General features: G+C 39.0%; 1 protein-coding gene across 1 annotated transcript; it reads right to left on the bottom strand.

The window, feature by feature from the left end:
• Positions 1-3,793: 3,793 nt before the first annotated feature.
• Positions 3,794-18,124, bottom strand: RNGTT (RNA guanylyltransferase and 5'-phosphatase; the record flags this gene model as incomplete). The annotated part of the gene is made up of 5 exons (XM_010149271.1): positions 3,794-4,037; positions 7,184-7,259; positions 10,562-10,650; positions 10,783-10,886; positions 18,015-18,124. Coding segments are annotated over 5 exons (623 nt in total), but the record flags the coding sequence as incomplete, so codon positions are not given.
• Positions 18,125-25,154: the final 7,030 nt, after the last annotated feature.

Genomic DNA, 25,154 nt, shown 5'->3' with positions numbered 1-25,154 from the left:
GCCGGAGTTAAACCACGACAGAGAATTAATGTATTTCCCCTAAATTTCCTAATGGTATATTCTTATTTTTGTGACATCTGTGAATTTAATAACAGGGATACAAGTTGTGATGTCACAAGATGTCACAAAAATAAGAATTAAGAATGGGCTGGAAAAAATACTGTGAAATTCAGTATAAATAAGGTTCTACACTTAGAAAGGAATAAGCAATTATACAAACACGCACTGGTAGATAATTAGAGAAAAAAGATACGGAGGTAGCAAGAGACCAAAAGCCAAATTAGTATTGTTCTGTCTTGTAAAAGGCAATTATATTGAGATACATAAACAGAAGACATCTGAAATTAATTCCTCTCTATTAAGCACTAGTCTGGCCTCAACTGCAGGCTTGTGTTCAATTACAGGCACACAGTCCCAGGAAAACGTGGGTCAACGTGACAGATTACAAAGAATGACAAGAATGGTCAGAAGTATTAAAAAAACAGACTATGGGGAAAAAGTGAACAAATTGGCATTTAATGTGGAAAAAGAGTAAGCTGCAAGGAAATGACACCAGTATTCAAGTACATAAAATTCTTCTGCAAATTCAGAAAATAGTAGTTTTCCCATGTCCATCAAGAGACACCCATGGGTGGAATAGTAAGTATAGGGGTTAAACTCTGGTGGAGAAAAAGTAGGTTAGGCAGAGAACAACAAAGTCACTAATATTTACAATCAAAGTACTTTGATAGTTAAATAATAAATATCTACACTACATCAACCACGACCTTTAGTGGTTTCCCTCCATCTTGCAGATGGCTACAAGACACCTGCACTCAGAATCATGAAGAAAATCCTTAACAGCTACCATCTCTTCCAGATCGTCTGAGATGTCACCACCCATTTTAGAAGCGCTACGTATTACACCCTGTACTGCCTACGAAACATGCAGCTTACCTCGGACCAGAACAGATAGCACTCCTTAATAAACAATAAAAGATCCGGTTGACCCATGTAAAGTTTGAAGGTTCTGGCTCAGAATTATAACTTTTTGTCCTATTTGCAAAATAAAGTATTTTTTCCTGGAAATGTGATTCTAAGTGTCAGGTAATATTGCTGCTTTGATGCTACAACCATTATGACACGCACTGACGAAGTCACAACGTGTTCAGATTTCTTGTGTAGCATCTGAGACGACAGCAAACAGAGTTGCCACTACCTGTCAACTACCCTTGCACAATGACAAAGGAAACTGTAAGGGCATTATGTTCTAACTGTTCCAACAGTTCCTGTAGCGTACAAAAGAAAGGCTGTCAAGACTTCCTGACATCAAAATATGGAAGTTTTAGTGAAAAATGCCACAGTAAAGTTTGTCATGTCCAGGAGCGAATTTCTGAAATGGTCAGCATGCTAACTTCACTTCACAGGCTAGTCGGGCAGCTGCTTCTGACTACGCATTATCCTAGTGAGATGCCTGGAAGATGCCCTCTACCTTGCTCTTGTGAGACCCCACCTGGAGTGCTGCGTCCAGCTGTGGAACCCTCAACATCAGAAGGATATAGACCGGTTGGAGCAAGTCCAAAGGAGGCCACAGAGATGATCAGAGGGCTGGAGCACCTCTGCTATGGGGACAGGCTGAGAGAGTTGGGCTTGTTCAGCCTGGAGAAGAGAAGGCTCCGGGGAGGCCTTATAGCACCTTCCAGTACCTGAAGGGGCTACAAGGAAGCTGGGGGGGACTTTTTATAAGGGCCTGTAGTGACAGGACAACAGGTAACGGGTTTAAATTGAAAGTGGGGAGGTTTAGATTGGATACCAGGAAGAAATTCTTCACAGACAGGGTGGTGAGACACTGGAACAAGTTGTCCAGAGAAGCTGTGGATGCCCCATCCCTGGAAGTGATCAAGGCCAGGCTGGATGAGGCTTTGAGCAACCTGGTCTAGTGGAAGGGGTTCCTGCCCATGTCAGGGGAGTTGGAACTGGATAGTCTTTAAGGGCCCTTCCAACCCAAACCATTCTATGATTCTATGTCTCCTCCTCTACCCCTAAGTTTCTTCTATCCCAGCAAAGATTTGGGTCAAAATGAGAACATTTCAGAACATCATTATCACACCAGCCACCTCTGGTTTGACACTGTCTACCCCTCGGTGGTTAGAGGATAAGTCACATTAGAATGCTGAAACATCTGGTGCAGGAAATCAGCTGTAATTTAACCCTTCAGACAGTAAATTAAAAAAAAACTGAGCAAGAGGTATTTACCTGATAATCATTCCCCCTGTAGATCGCATATTTACAAGGAATCTCAAATAGATTGTATCCATCTCTACTCAGTTAAGCAGCAGTCCAATCTGCCAGCCAAGAACCATGGTAAAGAATTCTCCCCGTTCCTCCTCTTCATGTCAAAGAATGTTTCTCCAGAGCTGCAAAACTAAATTATACGAATATGCATATTAACTAGATGAGTATTTATTTCATGAATTATCTAACTCATAATTAACTTTTTTGTTATTAATATGCTTATTCGTATAATTTAGCTTCCAGCTTTCAAAAAACTACATTGGCAGATAAGAAAAAGCCTGGGAAGCCTGTATCATGATTCCTGTTAAGCAGACCAGTTTAGTTTTACACTTGCTGAGGTTGCTGGATCTTACCATCACACCTCAATGGCTAATGCATCACAAGGCAAGTCAAATAAAACATAGCTTTAAGGTTCTGGCCCAAAATAAACTCTTTTAGATATCAGTGTTTTACTGCAAGGCTAATGGAGGTAGCTGCCATACCCGTGAATAGATTTTTACTATGGATTTTTACAACGTAGACAATTTTTTTATTTCTGCTGATGGATTATTTTAAAGTTTTCAAAGTTCATCTTGCTTCTTTAGATGAGATTTGGTTTTCCTTTCAGGCTAATTTCTTCCATATTTGATCTGTAAACTACGTTGAAGAGCTGCAGTAGCAACAAAATGCATTTTCGCAGCATATTTCATATGAGGATTTCCAAGTGTTTGCAAACAAACACACCTCAGCACACAAGTAAAATGATTCAGTAGTATGCAGAGAACTGAGTTTATTTTTGCACTGAGCAATATTCTCTCCTACTTATCTGCAAATAAGTTAGGAATTCGGAGAGAACTGAGGCAATACTCTACAGATAATACAAGTATGTTCTTTGTACTTGAGCATTAGGTCCCTGCTATAGTAAGTTTCATCAGATTTATGCAGATTTATGTCAAAATAATCGGCGTAAGCCATCAGCCACGTTTCTTATCCTTACACAGTTTAAACAGCTTTGAACAAAATGTAATTTCATAGCTGGTTTTTAAGCCCACCTCACTTTTTCCTAATCCAATTCTCAAACTTTCAAAATTTTCTAAAGTAAGAATATTCACCAAAATAAGTACTAAATTTAAAAAACACTGGATTTCGTCCACATGGCTACAAAAAATAAATAAAAACTGTTTACACACCTCCCTCACAGCATTCCACCTCTGAAGACAGAGCGAAAAATTAAAAAGCACTTTACTATCTCAACTCAAGCTTAAAAAAACCCCAAATGTTACATCAGAAAGATTTTAAAGTCATTGTTACAACTAGAATAGCTGAGGTGTTGAATATTAAAGTTCAAGTTCAAGTAGGAAACATCAGCATTTGCAATGAATCGACCTGTTTTTACCAGTTAGAGACAATACTGCCAGTCCTCACTTGCAAGAGCATTGACACTCGTGCAGCCTGTACTCCGCAGTAACTGCTGACTATGAGTTTATGAAAATAAGTTTAAAATGAGAATATTAAGTTCTTAATTAAAAAATACCAGTTTTAGACGTTCTTTTCTCCTCTTGCCAAAGGAAGAGCTTGATGATCCAGGTTCTGATTCTTGGCCTCCTGTTTTACCATTATCATCCTCCTCCTCTTCATCTTCATCAAAGCACCACTCTGGTAACTCAGGTGGTGATGGTGCATCATCTTCATCTCCATAACGACGAAATAATTCCTTCAAATAGTCACCTTTATAAATACCCGGTGGTCTAGCCTGAGCAAAAGTAGCCACAGCAGCCTCAATACTGTCAAATAAAAATTGAAAATAATTACTCCGGATGCTTAATTAACACATTCTAGTCATGTTATGCTTCAACAAACGTGAGATTCACTGGGACTGAGAATTTTAAAAAAAGGGTAATTGCAAAAACATTCACTATATTTGAAACCTCATGCCTGGCAACAGTTGCACAAGATTCTGATATTTCTGTAGGCACTGCGTACATTCTCAGAAGTAACTGCAGCTTGCTTTGCTTTGTCTCCTTATGGTAGCTAATAGTGGTCTGCTGGTCACCTAGTTAAAACTTCTATTATCCCTATATAAAAGGAGTGGGTGACACACAGGCAAATACTTAAGGACTCAATGAAGACAAAAAAAAGGAAAAAAAAAAAAAGAACAAACTTAATGAAGAAAAATGCAGGTGTTGAAATTCCAATATGGCTACATTTTTCACCCTAAGAATTGTCTTTCGTTTCATTAGAGGTTTTGCTATCACACTGTGGAAAAACAACCTAATCTTCTGCAATTACTTCTCCTTCTGGAAGTTTCTCATAAAAAACTAATTCAGGAACCTTTTACTGTGCAGGTTAACATTTGATCTTAAGTGCTTGAATAAACTGGAGACTGGATCTCAAAAAAATTAGAAACCAAAACGAACAGTCATGCGCCTTCACCAGCCAAATGCAAAGCACTGCAAAACACACAAGAGCAATCCAGCACAAGGGGATTATTGTTGCTATTTTCACAGATCCCATGAAAATGTTTAACAGAAAACACTGGATATAATTCTGTCTTCAATTTATCATGGTTGCATGAAGTAGTAATGCTCCACAAATCAACATTTAGAAATCTTCCTAAATAAAGGAGAGGAGATACCACAAAAGGCACATGCCCCAGTTAGGCTTCTTGACAAGTACATATACATATCTTAAAGCTGGAACAAAAGCACATGTAACATGCAGTGTAAATAATCTTTTTCAGATAAGAAAATAGCCTGCCACTAGAACAAGTAACATGTATAGCTAAAATGGAAAAAAGAATCCAAATATAAAAGGCATTTTTTGTCTTTGATCTGTACAGTATGGGAAGGAACTTGAGAACTTCAAGGCAAATTTCCCAGAACAGCAAGAAACACGTCCTAAGAACCAGTAAGTCTGGTTATCTCTTCTGCACTTGAGTAGAAAACAAAACATTTTCAGGAGTGAGATTATCAGAACTCAGAAAAGACAGTTTAATAATCTGAGTTAGTTAGAAGGATCTTTCTTCCTCAATCTGTTTTCTAAGGCTCCTAATTTCTTCCTCACAAGACATTTTTTTATGTTGATATCTTTCTTAAATTTTTTCACATCTTACGTAATCAATGCCATTGAAAGGCCAAAACAAAGCAAAAGGGATGAGGCCTGAATGACACTCAAACTTGTCTCTGATAACAATATTAGAAGAATTCTGGAAGAGATGGCAATGAAAGCCAAAAGAGGCAGCACAGATTTCAAGCACAGGAACCTAGCTGAAAGAAAACGTATGTAGCAAGTTCTAGAAACAGAGCAGTCTTTGGGAAAAATTACTTGTGAAGAAGAGACTCAAGTAAGGTTTCTGATCACTAGCTAGAGAGCTTTCAGTCTGGACGCCCTTTCTTTAAACAGATTACAAAATACATCTCAGTATTCACAACACGTCAGCAGCATTCCTATATCATATGCTTAAGGGATGAACATAGATGGATTTTTTCCATCAGGAAAATCTTATTTCCTCATCGGCAAGTAACAGTGTCTTATTTTAAAGAATGATATGGCAAAAAGGATTTATCTTGATACAACGCTTCATGTTAACTACCACCTTGCCAAATTTCATTCTATTGCTGTGGACATTTTTCCCTTCCAGGTGATATCTGGGTGGCCTGTTAGAAAAAAATCTGCCAGAGATGAACAAACTTGATACAATTAACTACACCTGAATAAAGGGGGAAAAAAAAAAAAACCACAGCTGTTAAGTTTTAAAGCTTTTCTCACAGAGGTTTGGAAATAGAGGATGCATAAAGGCAAGAGATTCAAATAGATTCAAGTACAATTCCTCTTGAGAACAAAGGGCCAATTATGAGTCTAATTATTTCATGCTGCTTTTAAATTGTTAGATTAAAAGCATACCAATTTGCTAGTTCATTGGAACAACTAGAATCATAAAGATATTTTATCTGTGTCTACTTCCTGTACTTGGCTAAGATTCTGCCAGGATTCAGCCACCCACTGCTAATGGTGTTCTGTCTCCATTACTCCAATGTCAATATTCCAAGTTGAATAACACCTAACAATGACCTAGTTCTTTGCAAACAGCTTGCACACACATGCTAAGCCCCAAATAACTGTGTCCAGTTATAAGAAAATGCTGCAACAGAAGTAGGATTTTCTCCACTTAAAAGACCATACAAGAAATATCATCAGAATGCTTAAGATCCTTGTTAAGAAACATGCCTTGGATGGGACCCCGTCAGCAAGGAAATGGTGTTTCATGAATGCTATCAAACATGTAATTTTTTTTTTTTTTTAACACTAATTGTATTTGAAAAAGATCACGACTCTTCATGGAGGCACGAGCACCTTTAAACACAAAAAACCACCCAGGTGAGTCTGTATAGAAGCACGCTGTAGATGTTAGTCAAACCACAAGCTGGAAACAAGGACTCTGCCTACCCCCCAACCCTTTGGAAGCAAGTCTGCCGCTCTGCTGTTGCTCTAGCTAATCTCTTCTCTTCAGAACTAAAAAAACCAGCCCAAATAAACAAACAACAAAAAAAAAAATGCAAACCTACATGAAAAAGATGAAAAAGATAAATGGTCTTTCAGATCATCTCTGAGCTCTACATTCTTACTCAAAATATGGGAGATGTCACAGGGAAGAGAGACAGTACAATAGATACACTCTTAAAAGCCCACACTCAGCAGGTACAGCTGACTTTTGACATCCCAGACCTGGAAAGCTTGACTGAAACAGGCTAAGTCCTCAAGGGAGGATATGAATAATGTTAATATAGGCTGTTTGCTCAAGATCAGCAGGCAGTTTTAAAGTAACAAGCAGTGAAAACATTAGAATAGCTGTCAGGACAATGAGCGAAACATACTGAAGGCGTCTTTGGTCACTCTGCACAAATCCCTAGGAATTAACATTCAAAATTACCTCCAGTCCAACTTCTCAACCAAAAAGGCACAGATCAGAAATCCAGTTCTATTGAAACCATGTGTGCAATGGACACCTAGAAAAGACAAGAAAAGGGCATAATCATTTACAAGCGGTTTTTACAAACATTCTTCAGTTTCACAAGTGTGGTTTTGGACCCTTCTACCTTCACCAGTAACATTAAAGAGTTATCTCCCTTCCCATCACGGCAGCCCAGATCACATAAGGCACATAAGCCTAAAATGCAACTAATTACATTCTTTTGCAAATTATTAGCAAGGAGTATAGGATAGGTCAGTTTACCCCAGCTCAAGAGCACTACCTTAATGCAACTGAAATACGGCTAGTACAGATTAAAAGTATTTTTATGACTGCTCCAATGCTTATCAGAAGATAATAAAATCAAATTCAATAATGGTGCTTTTAGTGGATTCAACAAGCATTACATTGGTTTGACACCATCAGGCATAGAAGTCATATCCAGATTACCCTACCTCAAACCTGAAAGTGGTGTCAATAGACCACAATTCTATTTCAAATTTGCTCTTATTATGCTAAGACCAGATTTATTATTGTAAACATGTATATATATATATACACAAAAAGAAAAATATACAACAGTATAATCACCTTAATTTACTTTTCTTTTCAATGTATGTAAAAAATAATTAAGTCTTCAGCCTCTATTCACTGAATTCGTCCCCCAGCAAAAGGAGAGGAAGAGTCAAATGCATCGGAACTTTATTTTTCTCTCTAGGCAATAGCACCATCTAGTGATGAACAAACCAGCCTGAAAATTTGTGCTATTAAAAATGTGAAGAATGGAGGCAAGATGTTGCTTCTTCCTCGTATTGCATTTTATATTATAAGTATCAGAGCATTGAAGTTTGCACTAACACCAAACACAATTATTCTTAATGTTAACATATTTTTCAGTTGTGACCATGAAGCAAGTCACTTAAGTTTGTATTGATTTCCTCATTTCTCTACCACAGTAGAGGGTCGGCCAGAGTTTGTGTCTGCCCCACCAAGCCTCCCTTCTTAATCAGGCAAGGCAAAAACTTCTACTAACTTCTTGGATTCATCCATTCTAAACATTTAATAACATTAAAAACTGTGTAACTTGCATCAAATTAATTGAATTTTAGCTTCCTTACAGAATTTGTTCCCAGCAATCATTTCTCCTTCGTTTTCTGCTTAAGCATTTTGTTTCTTTAAGGTTGGCAGGCATACTCCAGTCCTTCAAGTTGCAAAAATAAAGTTTCCATCCCATACTGTTCTAGCTGAATAGAAAATGTTGTTCACTTACTCACTTTTCGGTCTCTTTTCATATCTAATCTTGACACTGGAAATGAAATGGCATACAACTGCTATCGGTAAGTCCTGCAGCTGTTACTGCTCCCCAGAAGGTTAAGTCAATAATGTTACACACATGACAAAGATAAGAAGCATCTCAGCAATGAGACCAGTGGCTTGGAAGGGGAAGATCACATAGGGTGCAGTACTGCAGTACTGTCACTGCTGCAGACTGCTTTGGCTTTTGATAACAACATCTTCCACACCAGTCCCTCTGATGCTCTGTCAGAAACAACTTTTCAGTAGTTCACAGAAGGCAAATGGAAAATCCCAACATTGCCCTTTTACTATGAAAGCCTAAACATGACAGGCTATTCAAAAATTTAGTCAACACATTATTTTCTTCTTGATTCTCTCTAATTGACTTTTTCCCCATAGAGGTGAAACAATCCAAATAATGGAAGAACATACTAGAATTCATAGAAGTCCCAAAGTTAATGACTCAGCACTAAACACAGCATTTTAAAAGCTGAAATACCAGTTGAATCGGTCTGCTATTTATAGGATATCACTGTGCTATCCATACTCCACTTAAATTGCTGACCATATTAATATTTCAAGTTCTGAAATACTGTCAGAGGACCAAGTGAAGGAACTGCGACAGGGGAGTGAAAAATGAGGAACCTTTAAAAGAGTGAGTGAGATCAGTCACCAAAAATATTTCAAGTTCTGGTGCAAGTTCTGAAGTATTGTTGATGGCTGATCCCACTCACTCCCATTTAGCAGTTCTTCATTTTTCATAGCACATACTTGCATTACAGTTTAGGAAAAAAAAAAAACAAACAGGTCTCAAACAAAAAAAATGCATTTTATGTGAAATAAAGAAATAAGAAAGTATAAGAGTGTACCCCCAAATAAAATCTCTCAAGCACTGAAAAAGATTTAAGATATTCAGTGGTATCCTATGACAGGACAAGAAGCAAATTGAAATACAACAAATTCTGATCAAACGTAAGAAGAAAAACCTGTATCTTGTAAGGGCGAGCAAACACTGGAAGAGGCTGCCAGAATTTATCATAGAGTCTCTAAGGTTGGAGATGGTCAAAACCCAAATGGGCACAGTCCTGAGCAAGCTGCTTTAGCTGGCCCTGCTCTGAGGAAGGGCAACTGACTGGCTGATTTCCACAGGTCTCTTCCAACTCTATCATCTCTTGTATAATTCTACAATTCTGTATGAATCTTGAAATGTATGAACATATCAGCTTAGTTTACCAAGCTCTTATCAATGACACCTACACAAACAACTGTTCCCCCGCACTCTGAAGTCACACAGACACTCTGCTTCAGGAAGGTTGCAGAATTATCATCAGAGAGGATAAGGAGAACACCCATTCCGTCTCTGGAAACCTAGCTGCAAAGTAACTTCTTCTCTCTGACAGTTTGCAGACACAGTTGAACATCAACATGCTTAACAGAAATCAGAATTAAATGGTTTTAGCTAAAACTAGAAGCCACCCAAATTAAACCAGGAATTTATTTTGCTCTGGGAAAAAAAATATCCTTAAGAACGTTCACATATTCACCACACGACAGCACATCGCAAAAGAAAAGCCTAATACTTACTACCAGTTTCCAGCAATTAATCAACTGCTTTGTGAGATTTACTAAAGAATCTCTGATCACTCAGTTATCAAATATGACTTCAAGTAAGCCAGGCCATCAAATCCCAAAACAATACCTAGGCAATCCACAACCTGCATTTAGATCAGCAGAAGTTACAAAAACACAATGCAAGTACCATGAGTTTGTAGACAGTTCCTAAGCCTGTAAGCTTTCCCGCATTAAGTCGATACATTTAATCGAATTCATGGATGCAGAAACATACTATTTTCTGTAAAAAACAGAACCATACCAGTTTCTGGAGTAAAAGCAGTCAAATCTATATATGCATAAACACTATACTGAGGAAATTCCTTCACTTAGACTTCTAAGAGACCGCAGTTATGAGTAAATATTAAATAAATTACCAGTAAAAACTAATGATGGATATAAGATGGATATAATGGGTGTAAGAAGACATACCTATAAGCTCCGAGGGATTCTTATCACTGAAGTGTTCACATACACGGATAAATGTTTCTGTATTCTCAGGTGTAGGGCACTCACCATGCCTGAAAAACACAGGAACACATAGATTAGGAGACAGATGGGGGAAAGGGAAGAGGAAAAAAAAAAAAAAATAATTACTTCAGCGTGATATTTTAAATTAAAAGGTAAATATTAAAAAAGTGCAGACAACTTACCCTTTACACTGGAGCTTTATATATTTAATCCCTTCTTTCTCTATATCATTCCTATCATAGAATCTAGTGGTGTTGGTCAAGTCTACCAGTAAACCCATTTTAACCTGAAAAAAAAAAAGTAAACTTATACATGTGGTTCAAATATCAGTGCATAAATACAAAATGGCTAGTAACTTCCAATTTAAAAGCAATAGCAGGCTACAGTTGTAGATTTAAAAATTTTTAGTATCGCACTTGTTCATAAAATCTGTATTTTACCACCAGTCATCTGTGTTTCTTTGTGAAAGCTGGTGTCTGAATTAGAACTAGCCATCAATTCAAAAACTTCAGTTTGTTCCCACCAACATTTCTAAATAAGAAAGCTGCTAACAGCAGGAAAGTATCTGGTAAAGAATTATTTTAACATGCTAAAAGACAAATAAGGTGGAATTGGGTGTTCTTATGCTTTAAGTAAAATAACATTAAACATTAGCACAGTGGAAGTACCATAAGAAAAATTAACTACTGAGACTTATATATAAGTATATTCCCAGAAAAAAAAATACCTCTTAATTTACTCATCCATTAAATAAGAGTGCAAAACAAAGCAAAACAAACAAACATGTTTTCAAGTTTAAAACAAAAACTCCCTTACATTCTCAGAAACATTTTATTCAAAGCTAAAATGTGAAACGACTCGCAATCTTCAAAGATGCTATCAGTAATTAAGGTGACAGTGTCAACCACTCAGATGTCAGGATGTACCTGAATTCAGGCTGCCTTGTCCACTCTACCCTAACGTGTTCCTTTCTGCACGAACTTAGTTTTTTAGTCTTTGGGTTTTAGAGCTGTAGAAGAGGTCTTTTAAAGCAGCCTTGAGGAAGTTACAATGTTTTTAAAAGCAAGACAGAACGCAGAAATTCCATTACATGGCATCCAACATACAGAAAACACTAACAAAGTGCATCCTACTGAACCTTGATCTGACAAATTTCCACCTGTGATCGTACAGCACAACATGCTAGGATAGAAAATTACATCCAAAATAAGCTCGTTCTATGAATACTATTTAGATATTTTTCTACCGTTCTACACCAGCAAACCTTTTCTTTTACATAGCATTATGGGGTTAGGTGTAACACTTCCAAGATGTCCTCAAGCTAAGGGGAAAAATAGTTATTTTCAAAGTAAGGTTACAATTTAATGAAAACATCATTTTAAAGTAAAGTTTTTTGCATTCAGTTCCAGTCTAGTACGAAAGAAGACATTCCAAAATGTGTATTAAACTTGGGAAAAAATGCTGTATCATCTGACAGTCTGAAGAAAGGGAAAAGGAATCGTGAGGAAAACAACCATTAATAAAAGCATGAAGACAGATTAAAAGATAACACCTGCTTAATATATCACATTGTTAAAGGAAACCTACAAGAAGAAATGCAAGTGATTTGCAGAACATCGTTTCACATCCACCCATCCAAAAGTAGGAGACAATTCCATTTTAGTGTTGAAAACTCCAAGCCAGTTCACAACCCCCCAGTTCTCAAATATAAGAGGCTTCAAATGTTCCTACTGGAAGCCTCCAAACTTCCCCAAACTCCTGCTATAATGAAGATTTATCACTGAGAAATGTGGGAAAGCATAAAAATTAATTTTATGTCAAAGCTTTTTAACTCAAAGAATTCTCGCATGCTTTTCCCTCAACTTTTAGAAATTACTCTCCTGAACACAGTCACAGATCTCAGTTCCCTGACTGACATGTAGAAGCCTGAACACTACAACATGCTTCAGACCTCAAGTGTCACCAAGCGTTTGGGATGTTGAAATCAATTTGAACGGGAGAATGAAATACAGCAAAGTGTCTGCTGGAGCGGAAATTCTGAACTACAGGACTTCCGGCCTGCTATTCCTTTGCAATTATTACAAATTGTTTCAGTCATACACAAGTGACGATCTTACGAAGTGACACTGTTCCTCAGACATTTCAGCAGTAAACCAAATAGGCATCCGATACAATTTAGCCAAAGCTATAAAAGCAGTTATGGCATATAAGGTATGTAAGGCCTGAAAGCAGTTTCCCTGCTTTACAGAAAGCATAAACATTTGCTCTGTCAGTTCATGGGATTAGCTGCACGTAACACAATTTATGACATACAATTTAGAGACTGCAAGGCAAAAGGAAAAGAGAAAGAAATTTTTAAAAAGCAGGCAGATTATGTAACATACCAGGTATCCAATTATGATGTTCCAAAACTCCATGCAAAAAAACCAGTGGTGTCACAGGAATCATAACACTGGACCAGGGTAATACTCTGCTTGTCCTGACCAACCACAGTTCTCACCTACAGAATAGATTCTAGTACACATATGTTCATCACACAGGCGCTTTGCTCTGCAACCTTGACATCACACCAGTCATCACTGCCATCCTCTCAGTCATGCTCTCACAGACTCACAGAGTGGCAGGGGTTGGAAGGGGCCTCTAGAGATCATCTAGTCCAGCCCCCCTGCCAGAGCAGGATCACCTCGAGTAGATCACACAGGAACACGTCACGGTGGCTTTTGAAAGTCTCCAGGGAAGGAGACTCCACCCCCTCTCTGGGCAGCCTGTTCCAGGGCTCTGTCACCCTCACAGTGAAGAAGGGTTTCCTCATGTTCAGGTTGAACCTTCTGTTTCCCAGTTTATGGCCATTGCCCCTCGTTTCTGTCACTTGACACCACTGAGAAGAGCCTGGCCCCATCTTCCTGATGCCCACCCTTTAGATATTGATAAACATTGATAAGGTCCCCCCTCAGCCTCCTCTTCTCCAGACTAAACAGACCCAGCTCTCTCTCGTAAGTTTGGTCCTAGAAAGTTCTTAATAGGAGCCGAATTTTGAAAAGCTATCTAAGCTAAAATACATAGTCACCCACCGGAAAAAAACGCAAAACTGTTTTTCCAGCCAATGTTTTGCATGAATCACATCTTTCAATTCATCACACCCATTGAATGACACAGCTTTGGAAGAAAGAATTATTTTAAATTGTTGAGCAACTTCTCATTAAAACATACATTTATTTCCTACCAGGACTGTTGCAACACTAGACTTACATGCCATATTCAAACACAATTGAAACTAGTTATTATTTTTGCTTCTAATTGCAGAAGATGACTGGATAGAAGGAAGAAAAGCTCATCAACAACTTGAAATTCTCATCTTCAACATACAATATTATCAAGATCTTCATGCCACCTCCATTCTGCTCATTCTTATTTTGGCCAGGCTCTCCATGTCCTCCTACAGTTACGAAAGCCTTCCTCCCCACTTTCTCACACTCCAGCTATCTCCAGCTATTAATGCCTTATGCATGTGCTGTGCAATTAAATGGGCTTAGCTAGGTTCCCCTTGTATGACCCCAGAAGTTTCTTATTAGACATTGGAACTTAAAAACATCCTCCCCAGGAGGGAGAGAGCATACTACAATACACTGAATTCTCTCCAGTCCCAGGATTTTTTTTCTTTAATTTCTTATTTGAGGAGAACAGCTTAAATCAGTGACTGAATTTATCTGTGAAAATAATAATGTGGCTGAAAACTGATAACTAGTTTTCCTAACAGGAATATTGTAACTTGAGCATACTAATTGCCCAACCATTCTTCTGAGTTAACTGATGTCCTAGCTCTTCACAGAGAAATAAAACTACCCCTTTTATAAAGCATAAACACTACTAACCTACCTACCCAAGAAAGAAAGAAAAAAATAAAATTATTCACACTGTCACCAATTGCTCCTGCAAGTTTTCTTTTTTTTTTTTTTGAGACCATTAAGATACAACGTAAATACTGGCAATCAGAAGAAAAAGGTGGTTGCTATCTCAAATCAAATCAGTCTGTAACATTCAGATTTTCAGCAACCTGTTCCATGGGAAAAAGTAATTACACAGGAAGACCAGTAGAGAAAGTTCCTCCTAGACAGATTTGGCCCTAAATGCTGAATCGGTACCTTCAGAAATCTGTGGTAGCAGCAGTATCTCACTATTACCAAACTCCAGATCTACAAGTTTCTGACAAAGTCTCTTATTTGGGAGATAAATTATACTGACTTAAGTAATAACAGTACTGTTTCAGAAGTGATTCATTCTGCAAAGCATTAGCAAGAAAACACACTGCAGTAGAATGATGAGAAGAGAAGACCCTGGGGAGGACCTTATAGCACCTTCCAGTACCTGAAGGGGTCTACAAGGAAGCTGGAGGAGGGACTTTTTCCAAGGGCCTGTAGTGACAGGACAAGGGGTAATGGGTTTAAATTGAAAGTGGGGAGGTTTAGATTGGGTATCAGGAAGAAATTCTTCCCAGAGAGGGTGGTGAGGCACTGGAACAGGCTGCCCAGAGAAGCTGTGGATGCCCCATCCCTGGAAGTGTTCAAGGCCAGGCTGGATGAGGCTTGGCAAAGTCTCTTATTTGGGAGATAAATTATACTGACTTAAGTAATAACAGTACTGTTTCAGAAGTGATTCATTCTGCAAAGCATTAGCAAGAAAACACACTGCAGTAGAATGATGAGAAGAGAAGACCCTGGGGAGGACCTTATAGCACCTTCCAGTACCTGAAGGGGCTACAAGGAAGATGGGCGGGACTTTTTACAAGGGCCTGTAGTGACAGGACAAGGGGTAATGGCTTTAAATGGAAAGTGGGGGGGTTTAGATTGGGTATCAGGAAGAAATTCTTCACGGAGAGGGTGGTGAGGCACTGGAACAGGTTGCCCAGAGAAGCTGTGGATGCCCCCTCCCTGGAAGTGTTCAAGGCCAGGCTGGATGAGGCTTTGAGCAACCTGGCCTAGTGGAAGGGGTCCCTGCCCCTGGCAGGGGGGGTGGAAGGAGATGGGCTTTAAGGTCCCTTCCAACCCAAACCATTCTGTTATTCTGCAATTCTATGAGCTACTTGGGGAAACCCCTTTTTCAAGATCTCCTCAACTGCACATTCATCTCATTGCCAGATTGTTGGTAAACTGCTGTTCTACAAATATAGCACTCCAGTAACCCACTGCATATCTCAACACATAAAGAATCATATTTTTTCAAACAGCAAACATTTAGCAACAATACCGGGGTTCAAGACAATGTAACAGATTTGATAAGAACAGGGAGTTTGAGAGAAATTACATGTTCTGCTTGTTAACCAAAATAAAATTGGGGATCCTCCTGCTAGTAATTGTACTATCGGATTCTAATCATCTCATGTCACCCAAGACATTACGAATTTGTAGTACTGCAACACAACTGTTTGATGTGCCCAGGGGAAAGGCTAGGAAGGACTCACCTTGATTTCTATTCTGTTGACAAATCACTAACAAGCAAATAGTCAAAAACTCTGAGTAAGTCTCTGAAGTCCTCTATAACTTCAAAATATATGCAGAATTTTAAATTACTTTAAACCATGAATAAGACTGTGTTTGGAAAATGTCAAGGTATGCTCTCTAAAGACAATGAAAACCGACGGAATAGAGGGACCCGAGTGGAATTTAGCTGCACAGATCCAATAATTCAAACAAGAAAAATCCTACCAGTTCAAGCACCCAAGAACAGGCACATATGCTTCATTGACAGTTCTTTCTTATCAGATTAGCCCACAGATAATTCTATCATTGCTATACCGAGTAGCTCACCATCTACTTCATACCAGTTCAAGCACCCAAGAACAGGCTCATATGCTTCATTGACAGTGCTTTCTTATCAGATTAGCCCAAAGATACTTCTATCGTTGCTACATCGAGTAGCTCACCATCTACTTCACACCTAATCCTAAATGAGATTCATAAAATTAAGACCCCCATATTTTAATCACCTGATCCTTTTGATGTTTAAACTCTGATATTGTTAAACAAATTCAGAATCCATTTAACATAGATCAACTGCAAAAAAAAAAAACACTGAAAAAATGTTACCAGCATGATTAGTTTTTTAAAACACAGTCAAAAAATAGTGCTAACCTTATATATAACAGCTTAATAAACAGATTAAAAGAATTGGGTTGTATGCTTTTTTTTTTTTTTGCCTGAGGGGTTAAAAATCCCATTTCCACATCTCCAGAAGCACTGGACTGGGGGCAGCCCTTCACAGAACTACATGAAAGGCTGGAAAGGTCCTGTTCCCACCTTTACTGTCAAAGTTGTGCTGCAGTGCTGAACAAGCCTGAGGGGTTAAAAATCCCATTTCCACATCTCCAGAAGCACTGGACTGGGGGGAGCCCTTCACAGAACTACATGAAAGGCTGGAAAGGTCCTGTTCCCACCTTCACTGCAAAAGTCGTGCTACAGTGCTGAACAACATGCAAGCTGAAGTACACAGACAAGATGGGCAAACAGAGAACGAGGAAATAAGCCAGAAACACAAATCTGTAACCCAAGGATAAAGGTATCAACCCACCTTCCTGGGTCCCATTCACTGCTCCACATGCAAGCTGAAGTACACAGACAAAATGGGTAGAGAATGGGGAAATAAGCCAGAAGCACAAATCCGTAACCCAAGGATAAAGGTATCCACCCACCTTCCTGGGTCCCACTCCATGCTCCTAATTTTTTTCTTGTTTTCTATTTATGGGGTTTTTTCCCCCACTAAGAAGTTACTGGATAAAATTTATAAATTGTTTTCTTCCATACTTGGGTATGACTGGTTTGATACCATAAAGCATTCAAGGCATCAAAAGAAGGAAATTGTTATGCGAAACTACAGAAGAGTTCTAGAAGAGTTCTATGAAATTCTCCTTTCACTTTCAAATGCTTTCACTCCTATAAGCAAAACTGCAACTTAACATATCCACACACAAGAGTCATTTGGAAAACTACACACTCAGAATCTGAATTTTGACAATGCCATCTCTGCAAGATGCAACAGCAATACAGACAAGAATGAGATTCTTGCTGCTAATACAGTGAAGGAGCTGCACAATTCTTGCCTGTATGAAAATACTTTTTTGAAAGCAGCAGTTGCAGAGAAAACCTGGAAAAGTAACAAAAAAAATACATTTTCTGTACAGATGTCCTAAAGGAAGCCATCAACCACTTCCTTCTTAAATCTGAAAAGCAACATTAGCACAAACATGAATAATGAAAATAATGTTTAAATGGAAAACCTGGAAAAGTAACAAAAAAATACATTTTCTGTACAGACGTCCTAAAGGAAGCCATCAATCACTTTTCTTAAATCTGAAAAGCAACATTTGCACAAACATTAATAATGAAAATAATGTTTAAATTACTAGAAAATTTAACTTTACCTTCAGACTCTTCAAGTAGTTGGATAACATACTCGGGTGAAAACGATTTTCTTCAGCAACCTGTTCATCGTATCTTGGTCCTAACATTGTCTTCAAAGGCAAAAACTTCCCTATGAAAGACAATCAAATTTTGCAGTGTTTTATATATACTCATGTAGATGTACATTTACTACTTTGTGATTTCAAAGTAACATGTTGATTAGACTTAGAGGTTCACCTTCAGTGAAAAATAATTGCAGGAAAAATATCAATAACAGCTGAATTGGAATACTTTTTAGTTATGGAGTTCTCAGAATTCACAAATAAGTTCAAAAGTTTAAAGGAAATAAAGGTCAGCTCTCCTAAAACAAGGTAATTTCACATTTTCAGGTTAAATTTGTGATTTAAGCTGCGGAGCTACAGCATGCAACAGAAGGGAGAAAATTTAAACTTGGTCCAGTTACAAACATGAAAAAAGCATTTTAAGTAACGGCGTGTTACCCAAATATGTGAATACCAGCTTTGATTACCTGCAAACAAAAAGAATACTGAAAAAAAATTAATTTGGTCCAGAATATCTGCACACTACAGATGTCTCTAACATGCTCCTTAAGCCTCGCTGCAAGAGTCCTGTGGCGCTGTTCAATCTTCCCTCCAAAACACGACACCTACCTGGGGGTCAGATATCTGGGAAGTTACAAAACTTGACTGGAATTAGTACTTACTTGGCTACATCCATCACTCCCTAGAAAACCCCAATTTTTTTTTAATATTGATTTTATTTTTCATACATCATGTCCACCACAGAATATGTGAAACAATGTCATTAGAGTCCTCTAGCTCTTTCTTTCTGAACCCCAGCAAGCTACAGTTCCCTCCGAGTGCAGCAGGAACAGGTATTTGAGCAGCACGTACTGACCCTACAGCTCTTCCTGCGCTTCCCAACAGACATGAACTTAGAGGCCAGGTCACTGCCGCCAGCTCTGCCTGGGAAGCAACACACCTCCTCCCGCAGACACCTGGGACCCTGCACTGCAGCTAGTTGTGGAAAATGAATGCAAATCGAGAGTAAGAAAGAGACTTGGAGTATGTGCCCAGCCACACTGAGGTTAATGATATAGGCCGGGAGTAATACTGGGAGAACCTCAGCATTTCTAAGTAGCTGTGAAAGTATTTCAATTAACTATATCTCAAGACTGATCACATAAACTGTCCCCCAAGAAAACACAAAAAGAAGCATTGCCCCTTCTTTCCTCCTTTCTTCTTCCTTTTATTTTTTTACTAAAACTGTTTCCATGCTGTTATAAAAACAGCCCTTCTAACACCAAAGGAAATGTGACCATATAATTGTATGGCACAGAAGAGCAGCAGAAATGTTTTGGTTGGTTTTGGGGTTTTTTTAATGCAGGAAGAACTCCAAATTGGAGCACTAGACATAAACTTTCCAGGAAAAAAAAAAAAAAGTGCTGCTAGAACCTAATCTTGTCAAATTCTATTTCTAAAATTCTTTTAATCGCAGTTACCCTGCCTATTTCCTAGAGTGGAACAAAACAAAAGTCCAGACAGTTCATTCTATACATGATTACTTTCTTTTTTTAACTTCAGTAGCTTTTAAAAAGCTATTCAGAAACATAAATACCCACACAGTATTTTGAACTAAGGAAAAACCTAACACCTTTCTACACTACTCCTTAAACCGCCTGATGTACCTCTTCAGCTACGGAATGCAGAGTAACTGCCACCATCCACAAGTCTTTACACAGTATTTAACTCAGTTGCAGGTCCTCAAGTGAATCAGCCCACCCAGCACTAACCCTAAAGAGTTCTTCTAAAACAATCATGAAAATACTGCTTTCTCATCAAGACAAAACATTTCCTCGTAATAGAAGAAACAAAATGCTCATTTTGAGCAAAACAAAACCACATGGACTGAAAAGACACTAAAACACCCGTTGTGTGCAGCTAGAAACTGAGTTTTCAGAGTAGCTCACTAATCTTCGTTAAAAATAGAAAAATGCATACCATTTCCACTAAATGCATGCTGCTAAGAGGTTTCTCCATACAACAAATTAAAGGTCATAGAGTTCTCCATAGCCCTAAATTCTATCCAAACATCTTACATAGCCTGAAATAAGCACTTAACTTTTGGGAGACACTATAAACCACAGAAGACAGTTGATGGAACCTGAGAAGCTTTATGCCACTTGTTAGCTCAGGTTGGGTATTAATCAGCAACTTGAGAAACACCCTTGCTGTTACGCTTGCCTGAGGCCATTCCAGCCTTTACAGCTAAAAGGAAAGCTGTTCGGTCATACATTAAATGGGAACAAACGTATAGTCACTTCAGCTTCAACTCACTCGTCTGTTAGAAAAACTAACTGCGCTCTACTTCCCTGCACCTTGTCATTCCATCAGTTATACATCCTCCTCCCTGGTCACGGCTACCTCCTCTCCATTTCCTTACTTCTTGAGCTATCTACTTCAATTTTCTTGCTTCTTTCTGTTGCCTGTCACCTTCAACACCATCGTCAGCCTCTCTCACTCACTATTAGCTCTTCCACATGAACCTGAACATGAAGAATGTACCTAAACATTTTTTAGCCAAGGCCTTCAATTAAGAAAAGGAGCTGCACTGACAAAAGAGCCAATAGATACATTGGAAAGCTACCATCCTTTATGAGACGCTTGGAAAAGAGCACAGAGATGGAAAACAGTGTCTGGGGGTTAAGACCGTTTCCTACAGCGTCTGATGACAGACTGTACAATTGTACTGAAGACTCTCCTGTTCTCCACCTTGTAGAACAGAGAACACTGCGTTCATTCCCTTCTCAGTAGCGCACCTTGCTTCAGCGCCTGATTTCCACCCCGATTTCCTTCTAAGCAACCATAATACGTTCCTGTTCATCACGGGGAGGAGACCAGCAAAGTAGTCTTTCAGCACCCCTGCAGCGTCTCAACACCTTTACACAGCTGTGGAAGTGCTAAGTATTTTAATAGAGCCCATTTCCTACCACTTCCAAAGACCAAACCTAGATCTTCCGAAGTATTTAGGTGCCCAACTTCTACAAATCCCAGTTTGGCAGTATCACCGAGAGGCAGAGCTTATATGGCAGCAAACAAACTACTTGCAAGGGTTAAAAAAGAGCAGTAAATTCATGTTATTTGGTTCCAGTTTACGGAAGTTTTACAATCAGATTATGAAAACAATTACTCTGGGTTTTGTGTTTTGGTTTTTTCCCACTTTGGGGATTTGTTTGTTTTAATAAATTACATTTCTCTGCAATAAAATTTCACATTATTCTTATGCAGTAAGCACTACCTTCCTAATTTACATTCTTGGTTTTCTCTAAATTGTGGCCGCTACACATGTATTAAGGATCTTGAATACGATCTCATACTGTTTTCTTCTTGTAACAGAAAACCAAATTTCCCTGACAAATTTGCTATTTGATCTTTACACAGAAGCTTGAAAATCCTCCTTCCCTGTGTGCCTACAAGTCCCTCTCAGACAGGTGTCATTAAGCTACAGAAAATATAAGCTTCAATTCTAAGAAAGATTTCTAAGCCTTCTAAGTAATACGGACGAGTATAAAGGAGGCAGTAGCTACAACCTCTGCTACAGTTCTATGCTACATCTTATGCTAAAGACTGACAGTAAAAACTGATTGCAACTCAACCTAAGCCCCCACGCATAAGCACCTGAAGGCTAAATAATCATCAATTCTTTGTGTTGAACTTGGTGGTGTGACAGTAACAAGGTGGTACTTTACAGGGATATAAAAGCATGCTACACCATTAGCATACAATTATCATAATTTAGTGTAGGTAACTCCTCAGTCAAAGTTTCAAATTAAATTCAAAATATTACTGGAACCTTGATATTTGACGATTACCTACTTCCATGATTAAGTTTAAATCTGTCAAATAGTTTTGGAAAGTGGATATTAAAAACCATTTTCCAAATTAGTTACCTGTGTAACAGATGGTATTTCTTTAGGTTGAAAAATAGGTTAAAATTCTAAAAATAAGAGCCCAGTATGTCAAGAGCATCGACATCAAGTGGATAAATCTGAGAGAAATCAAAGTGAACAACATAAGGCTTCAAATCTTCTACATATACATGTGCAAGTGTTGACACATTTTTTATGTTTTCTTAAAACTTTAATTAGAGAGCATACCAGTGAAAAAGCCATCCTTCATTCAGCTTAGTTTTCTTTGACATGAAGCTGTCAGCTCAATATGTGACAGCATCCACTAATTATTTATGACTATGGGATTTCTGGATTGAGCATTGATTAGGAAGGCTGTGTAAAGTGCCCGAGGTCAAAAAAGGGAAAACTGAGTAAGATAAAATAGTAAAATCCACAGTTAAAAAATAAAAACCCCACAACTTCCTAAAAAGTTACAGCCTTCTGTTTCATAAACAGCTATGCTGTGTCAAAGCATCCATTTCACCTAGTATCTCAGCACCAAAGCAGGTCAATAACAGACACCTAGGAAAGAGTCAGACCATGACAAAGACAATCCAGCACCGGATTATTCTCCCCAACAAGCTAAATACAGATCAGCACTTTCCTGAACCAAAGACATTATTCATCTTTGTAAGGGGTTATCTCTACAGTCATATGCAATGTGGATGTTTCTAATAACATTTCACCATTCTGCATGCCATGTGTACAGGATTAATTCACATGAACCAATAGAAGGAGACTGAAGGGACACTGCTCAGACACATCTCATGTCTTTTCTTCAGTATGTTGCTGGCGCTCTCCATGGCAAAACCTAAACGGACTTTTTGGCGGTTATAAAAAGTAGTAGGTGGCTGGAGAGATGGCGATGCCAAGGCAGTAAGGCTGAAGCAGTCTGATCGCTTTGGATCGGAGAGGTCAGAGGAAGCTCTTTACATCAAGTAAGTGACTGAGGTGCTACCCCAATGCAATAAATATGACAGTGTTCCATTCCGAACTGCTGTACCATAAAACCAGTAAGTGGCAGCAAAACACCAATGTTTAAAGAAGTCAACTGGAAAACAATGGAAGACATAGATCAATTCACCTCATTCAGAATGAAGGGCCCTGTTAACCTGAATGAACCCAATCTCACAAACGGAAGAGCTCCAGGCCTCATTAGTGCCTGTGTTTGGGGTCACCAAGAAATTCTAGATGCCACAACCATAGACAAGAGGGTCATGACCAAACACGTGATAAATGTTAGTCCACAGAAGCCAGACAAACCTTGCTTAGCAACATTATTACTATTACACTATCAGATGGGAATAGAGTCACAAACGACTTAGAAATTCGTTTGAAACTGTAACTAAAATTAGAATGTAACACATCTGGGAGACAGTACCAACATCAGTAAAGTCTAAAAATTATGTCTCAAGAAAACTGTTCAATGTCTTTGAATGTAAAACGGAGAGAATGTAAAAATGTACATGTAAATGTAAAAAGGAGAGAAGACTGATGGTTTACTATGACTTCTGGCAAGTTGCACACATAAAAAACCCCACCTAAAAATCAAGTCCACTAATGCAAGAATACATTACAATAAAGCAGCCAAAGAAACAAACCAAGCACTTTCTTTTTTGTGCAGCAGCTTCTTGTGCATGATCGCACCGAATGGAAAAGAATTACCTTGCAGTTACTGAATAAACAAACACACAAGCAGTGATGGCACAGCAGATGACATGCTGATGAACTGCATTCTTGCTTATTCTGTTACTATTTTTGAGAAGCCACGGCTTAAAGGACAGACAAACAAGCAAAACCGACAACTTCTAGAGATCAAGAACTTGCTAAGAGAAACTAAGAATAAAGAGCAATTAGTCTGTTTTTGTCATGGTCAAAGGCCAGCAACTTAGGCTACCAAATCTCTTCCTAGGTACAAAGAAATGCATTTGCCAGCGATCAGGAAAAAAAATAATGGAGATGACCAATACCAAACGGTTGTTAGTTAACTGAGTCAAGCTCAGAGAAATATAAGGAACTCCAGGGAAACCAGTAACCCACAAAATGAACAACTGAAATTAAGTAAATGCTAAATAATGCATACTGATGGGAAGATTAAGCCTACCCAGATGTTCTACTAGGTTCTAAATAAACCTGTAAACAATCATTGGTGTCCTCAGTTCCACAATCAACCACCGTCAGAAAAGTGTAAGATGGTGCAGAAACGTGGGATAGAAACCGCAGGAATTGTAACTGTTAAGCAAACCATGGCACGGTGCCATCTAGAATGCAACGCTGAGTAGCAAATGATGTGTTTTGAAAAAAAATACCTTTAAATTATTACAGATAGGAGAATGAAAGGAGTGAAAACTAGAAAATATTGGGGGAAGAAAAAAACACACTGGGGATTGGAATTGCTTACCTTATAAAGGAAAGAACTTGAGAAAACTGAGAAAAGTTTGTTTACTCTATCTCATACTAGGCAGCAGAGGAAACATTCATCCTAAGTCAGCACGGTAGTTAGCTCACAAACAAGAAATGTGTATTTACGTGACACCTGATGCACTGCCGCCAGACGCCAGGAAGACTAGATACCCAGCAACGATCGAGATGGATCGTCCAAGATGACAGCAATTACTGACAAAACTTGAAACACACCGAAGACTTTGGCGCACAGCACTTAAACTCATTCTCCAGGTCAACTGCTTGGGAACACAGCAGTCACGGTCAGTCGGCCCGGTAACAGATCAACACTGATCCTTCAGGGAGAACAAGCAAGCAAGCGAGAGGCTGCACAGGGGGACCTGTCAGGGCTGAGGAATGCTCCACTACGGCAACTTCTGCGCGTCCGGCTGCCTCGCTCATCAGACGTGATGGACGGGAAAAGTTTTACTCGTAAACTTAACCACTGCGAAGCGACGACCCTGTATTCATGGTCCCATGGGCAGGAGGGGGCCTATATCCTTGCAAAGGAGCCGGGGCGAATCGGTTTTAGGGGCTGCCCTAGCCGGAAGGAGGGAGAGCCCCCACGCTTAAGGCAAAGCTCTGCTGCAGGCTGGGCTTTAGGGAGAAGGGCCCTGCGGGAAGTCAGCGCCGGGACAAACACCGCTCCAGGGAGATCAGGGGGGCACGGCCTCCCAGCGTCCCCGCACCAGGACAAGGAGCCCCGGCCGAGTTGGAGGGCGAGGGGCCACGGCGGCCCCGAGGAGGC

Source organism: Eurypyga helias, unplaced genomic scaffold (assembly GCF_000690775.1).
Source record: "Eurypyga helias isolate BGI_N326 unplaced genomic scaffold, ASM69077v1 scaffold7273, whole genome shotgun sequence".
Taxonomy (NCBI): domain Eukaryota; kingdom Metazoa; phylum Chordata; class Aves; order Eurypygiformes; family Eurypygidae; genus Eurypyga; species Eurypyga helias.
The sequence above is the reverse complement of the archived record's forward strand: the minus strand, read 5'-3'. Positions and strand labels throughout refer to the sequence as shown.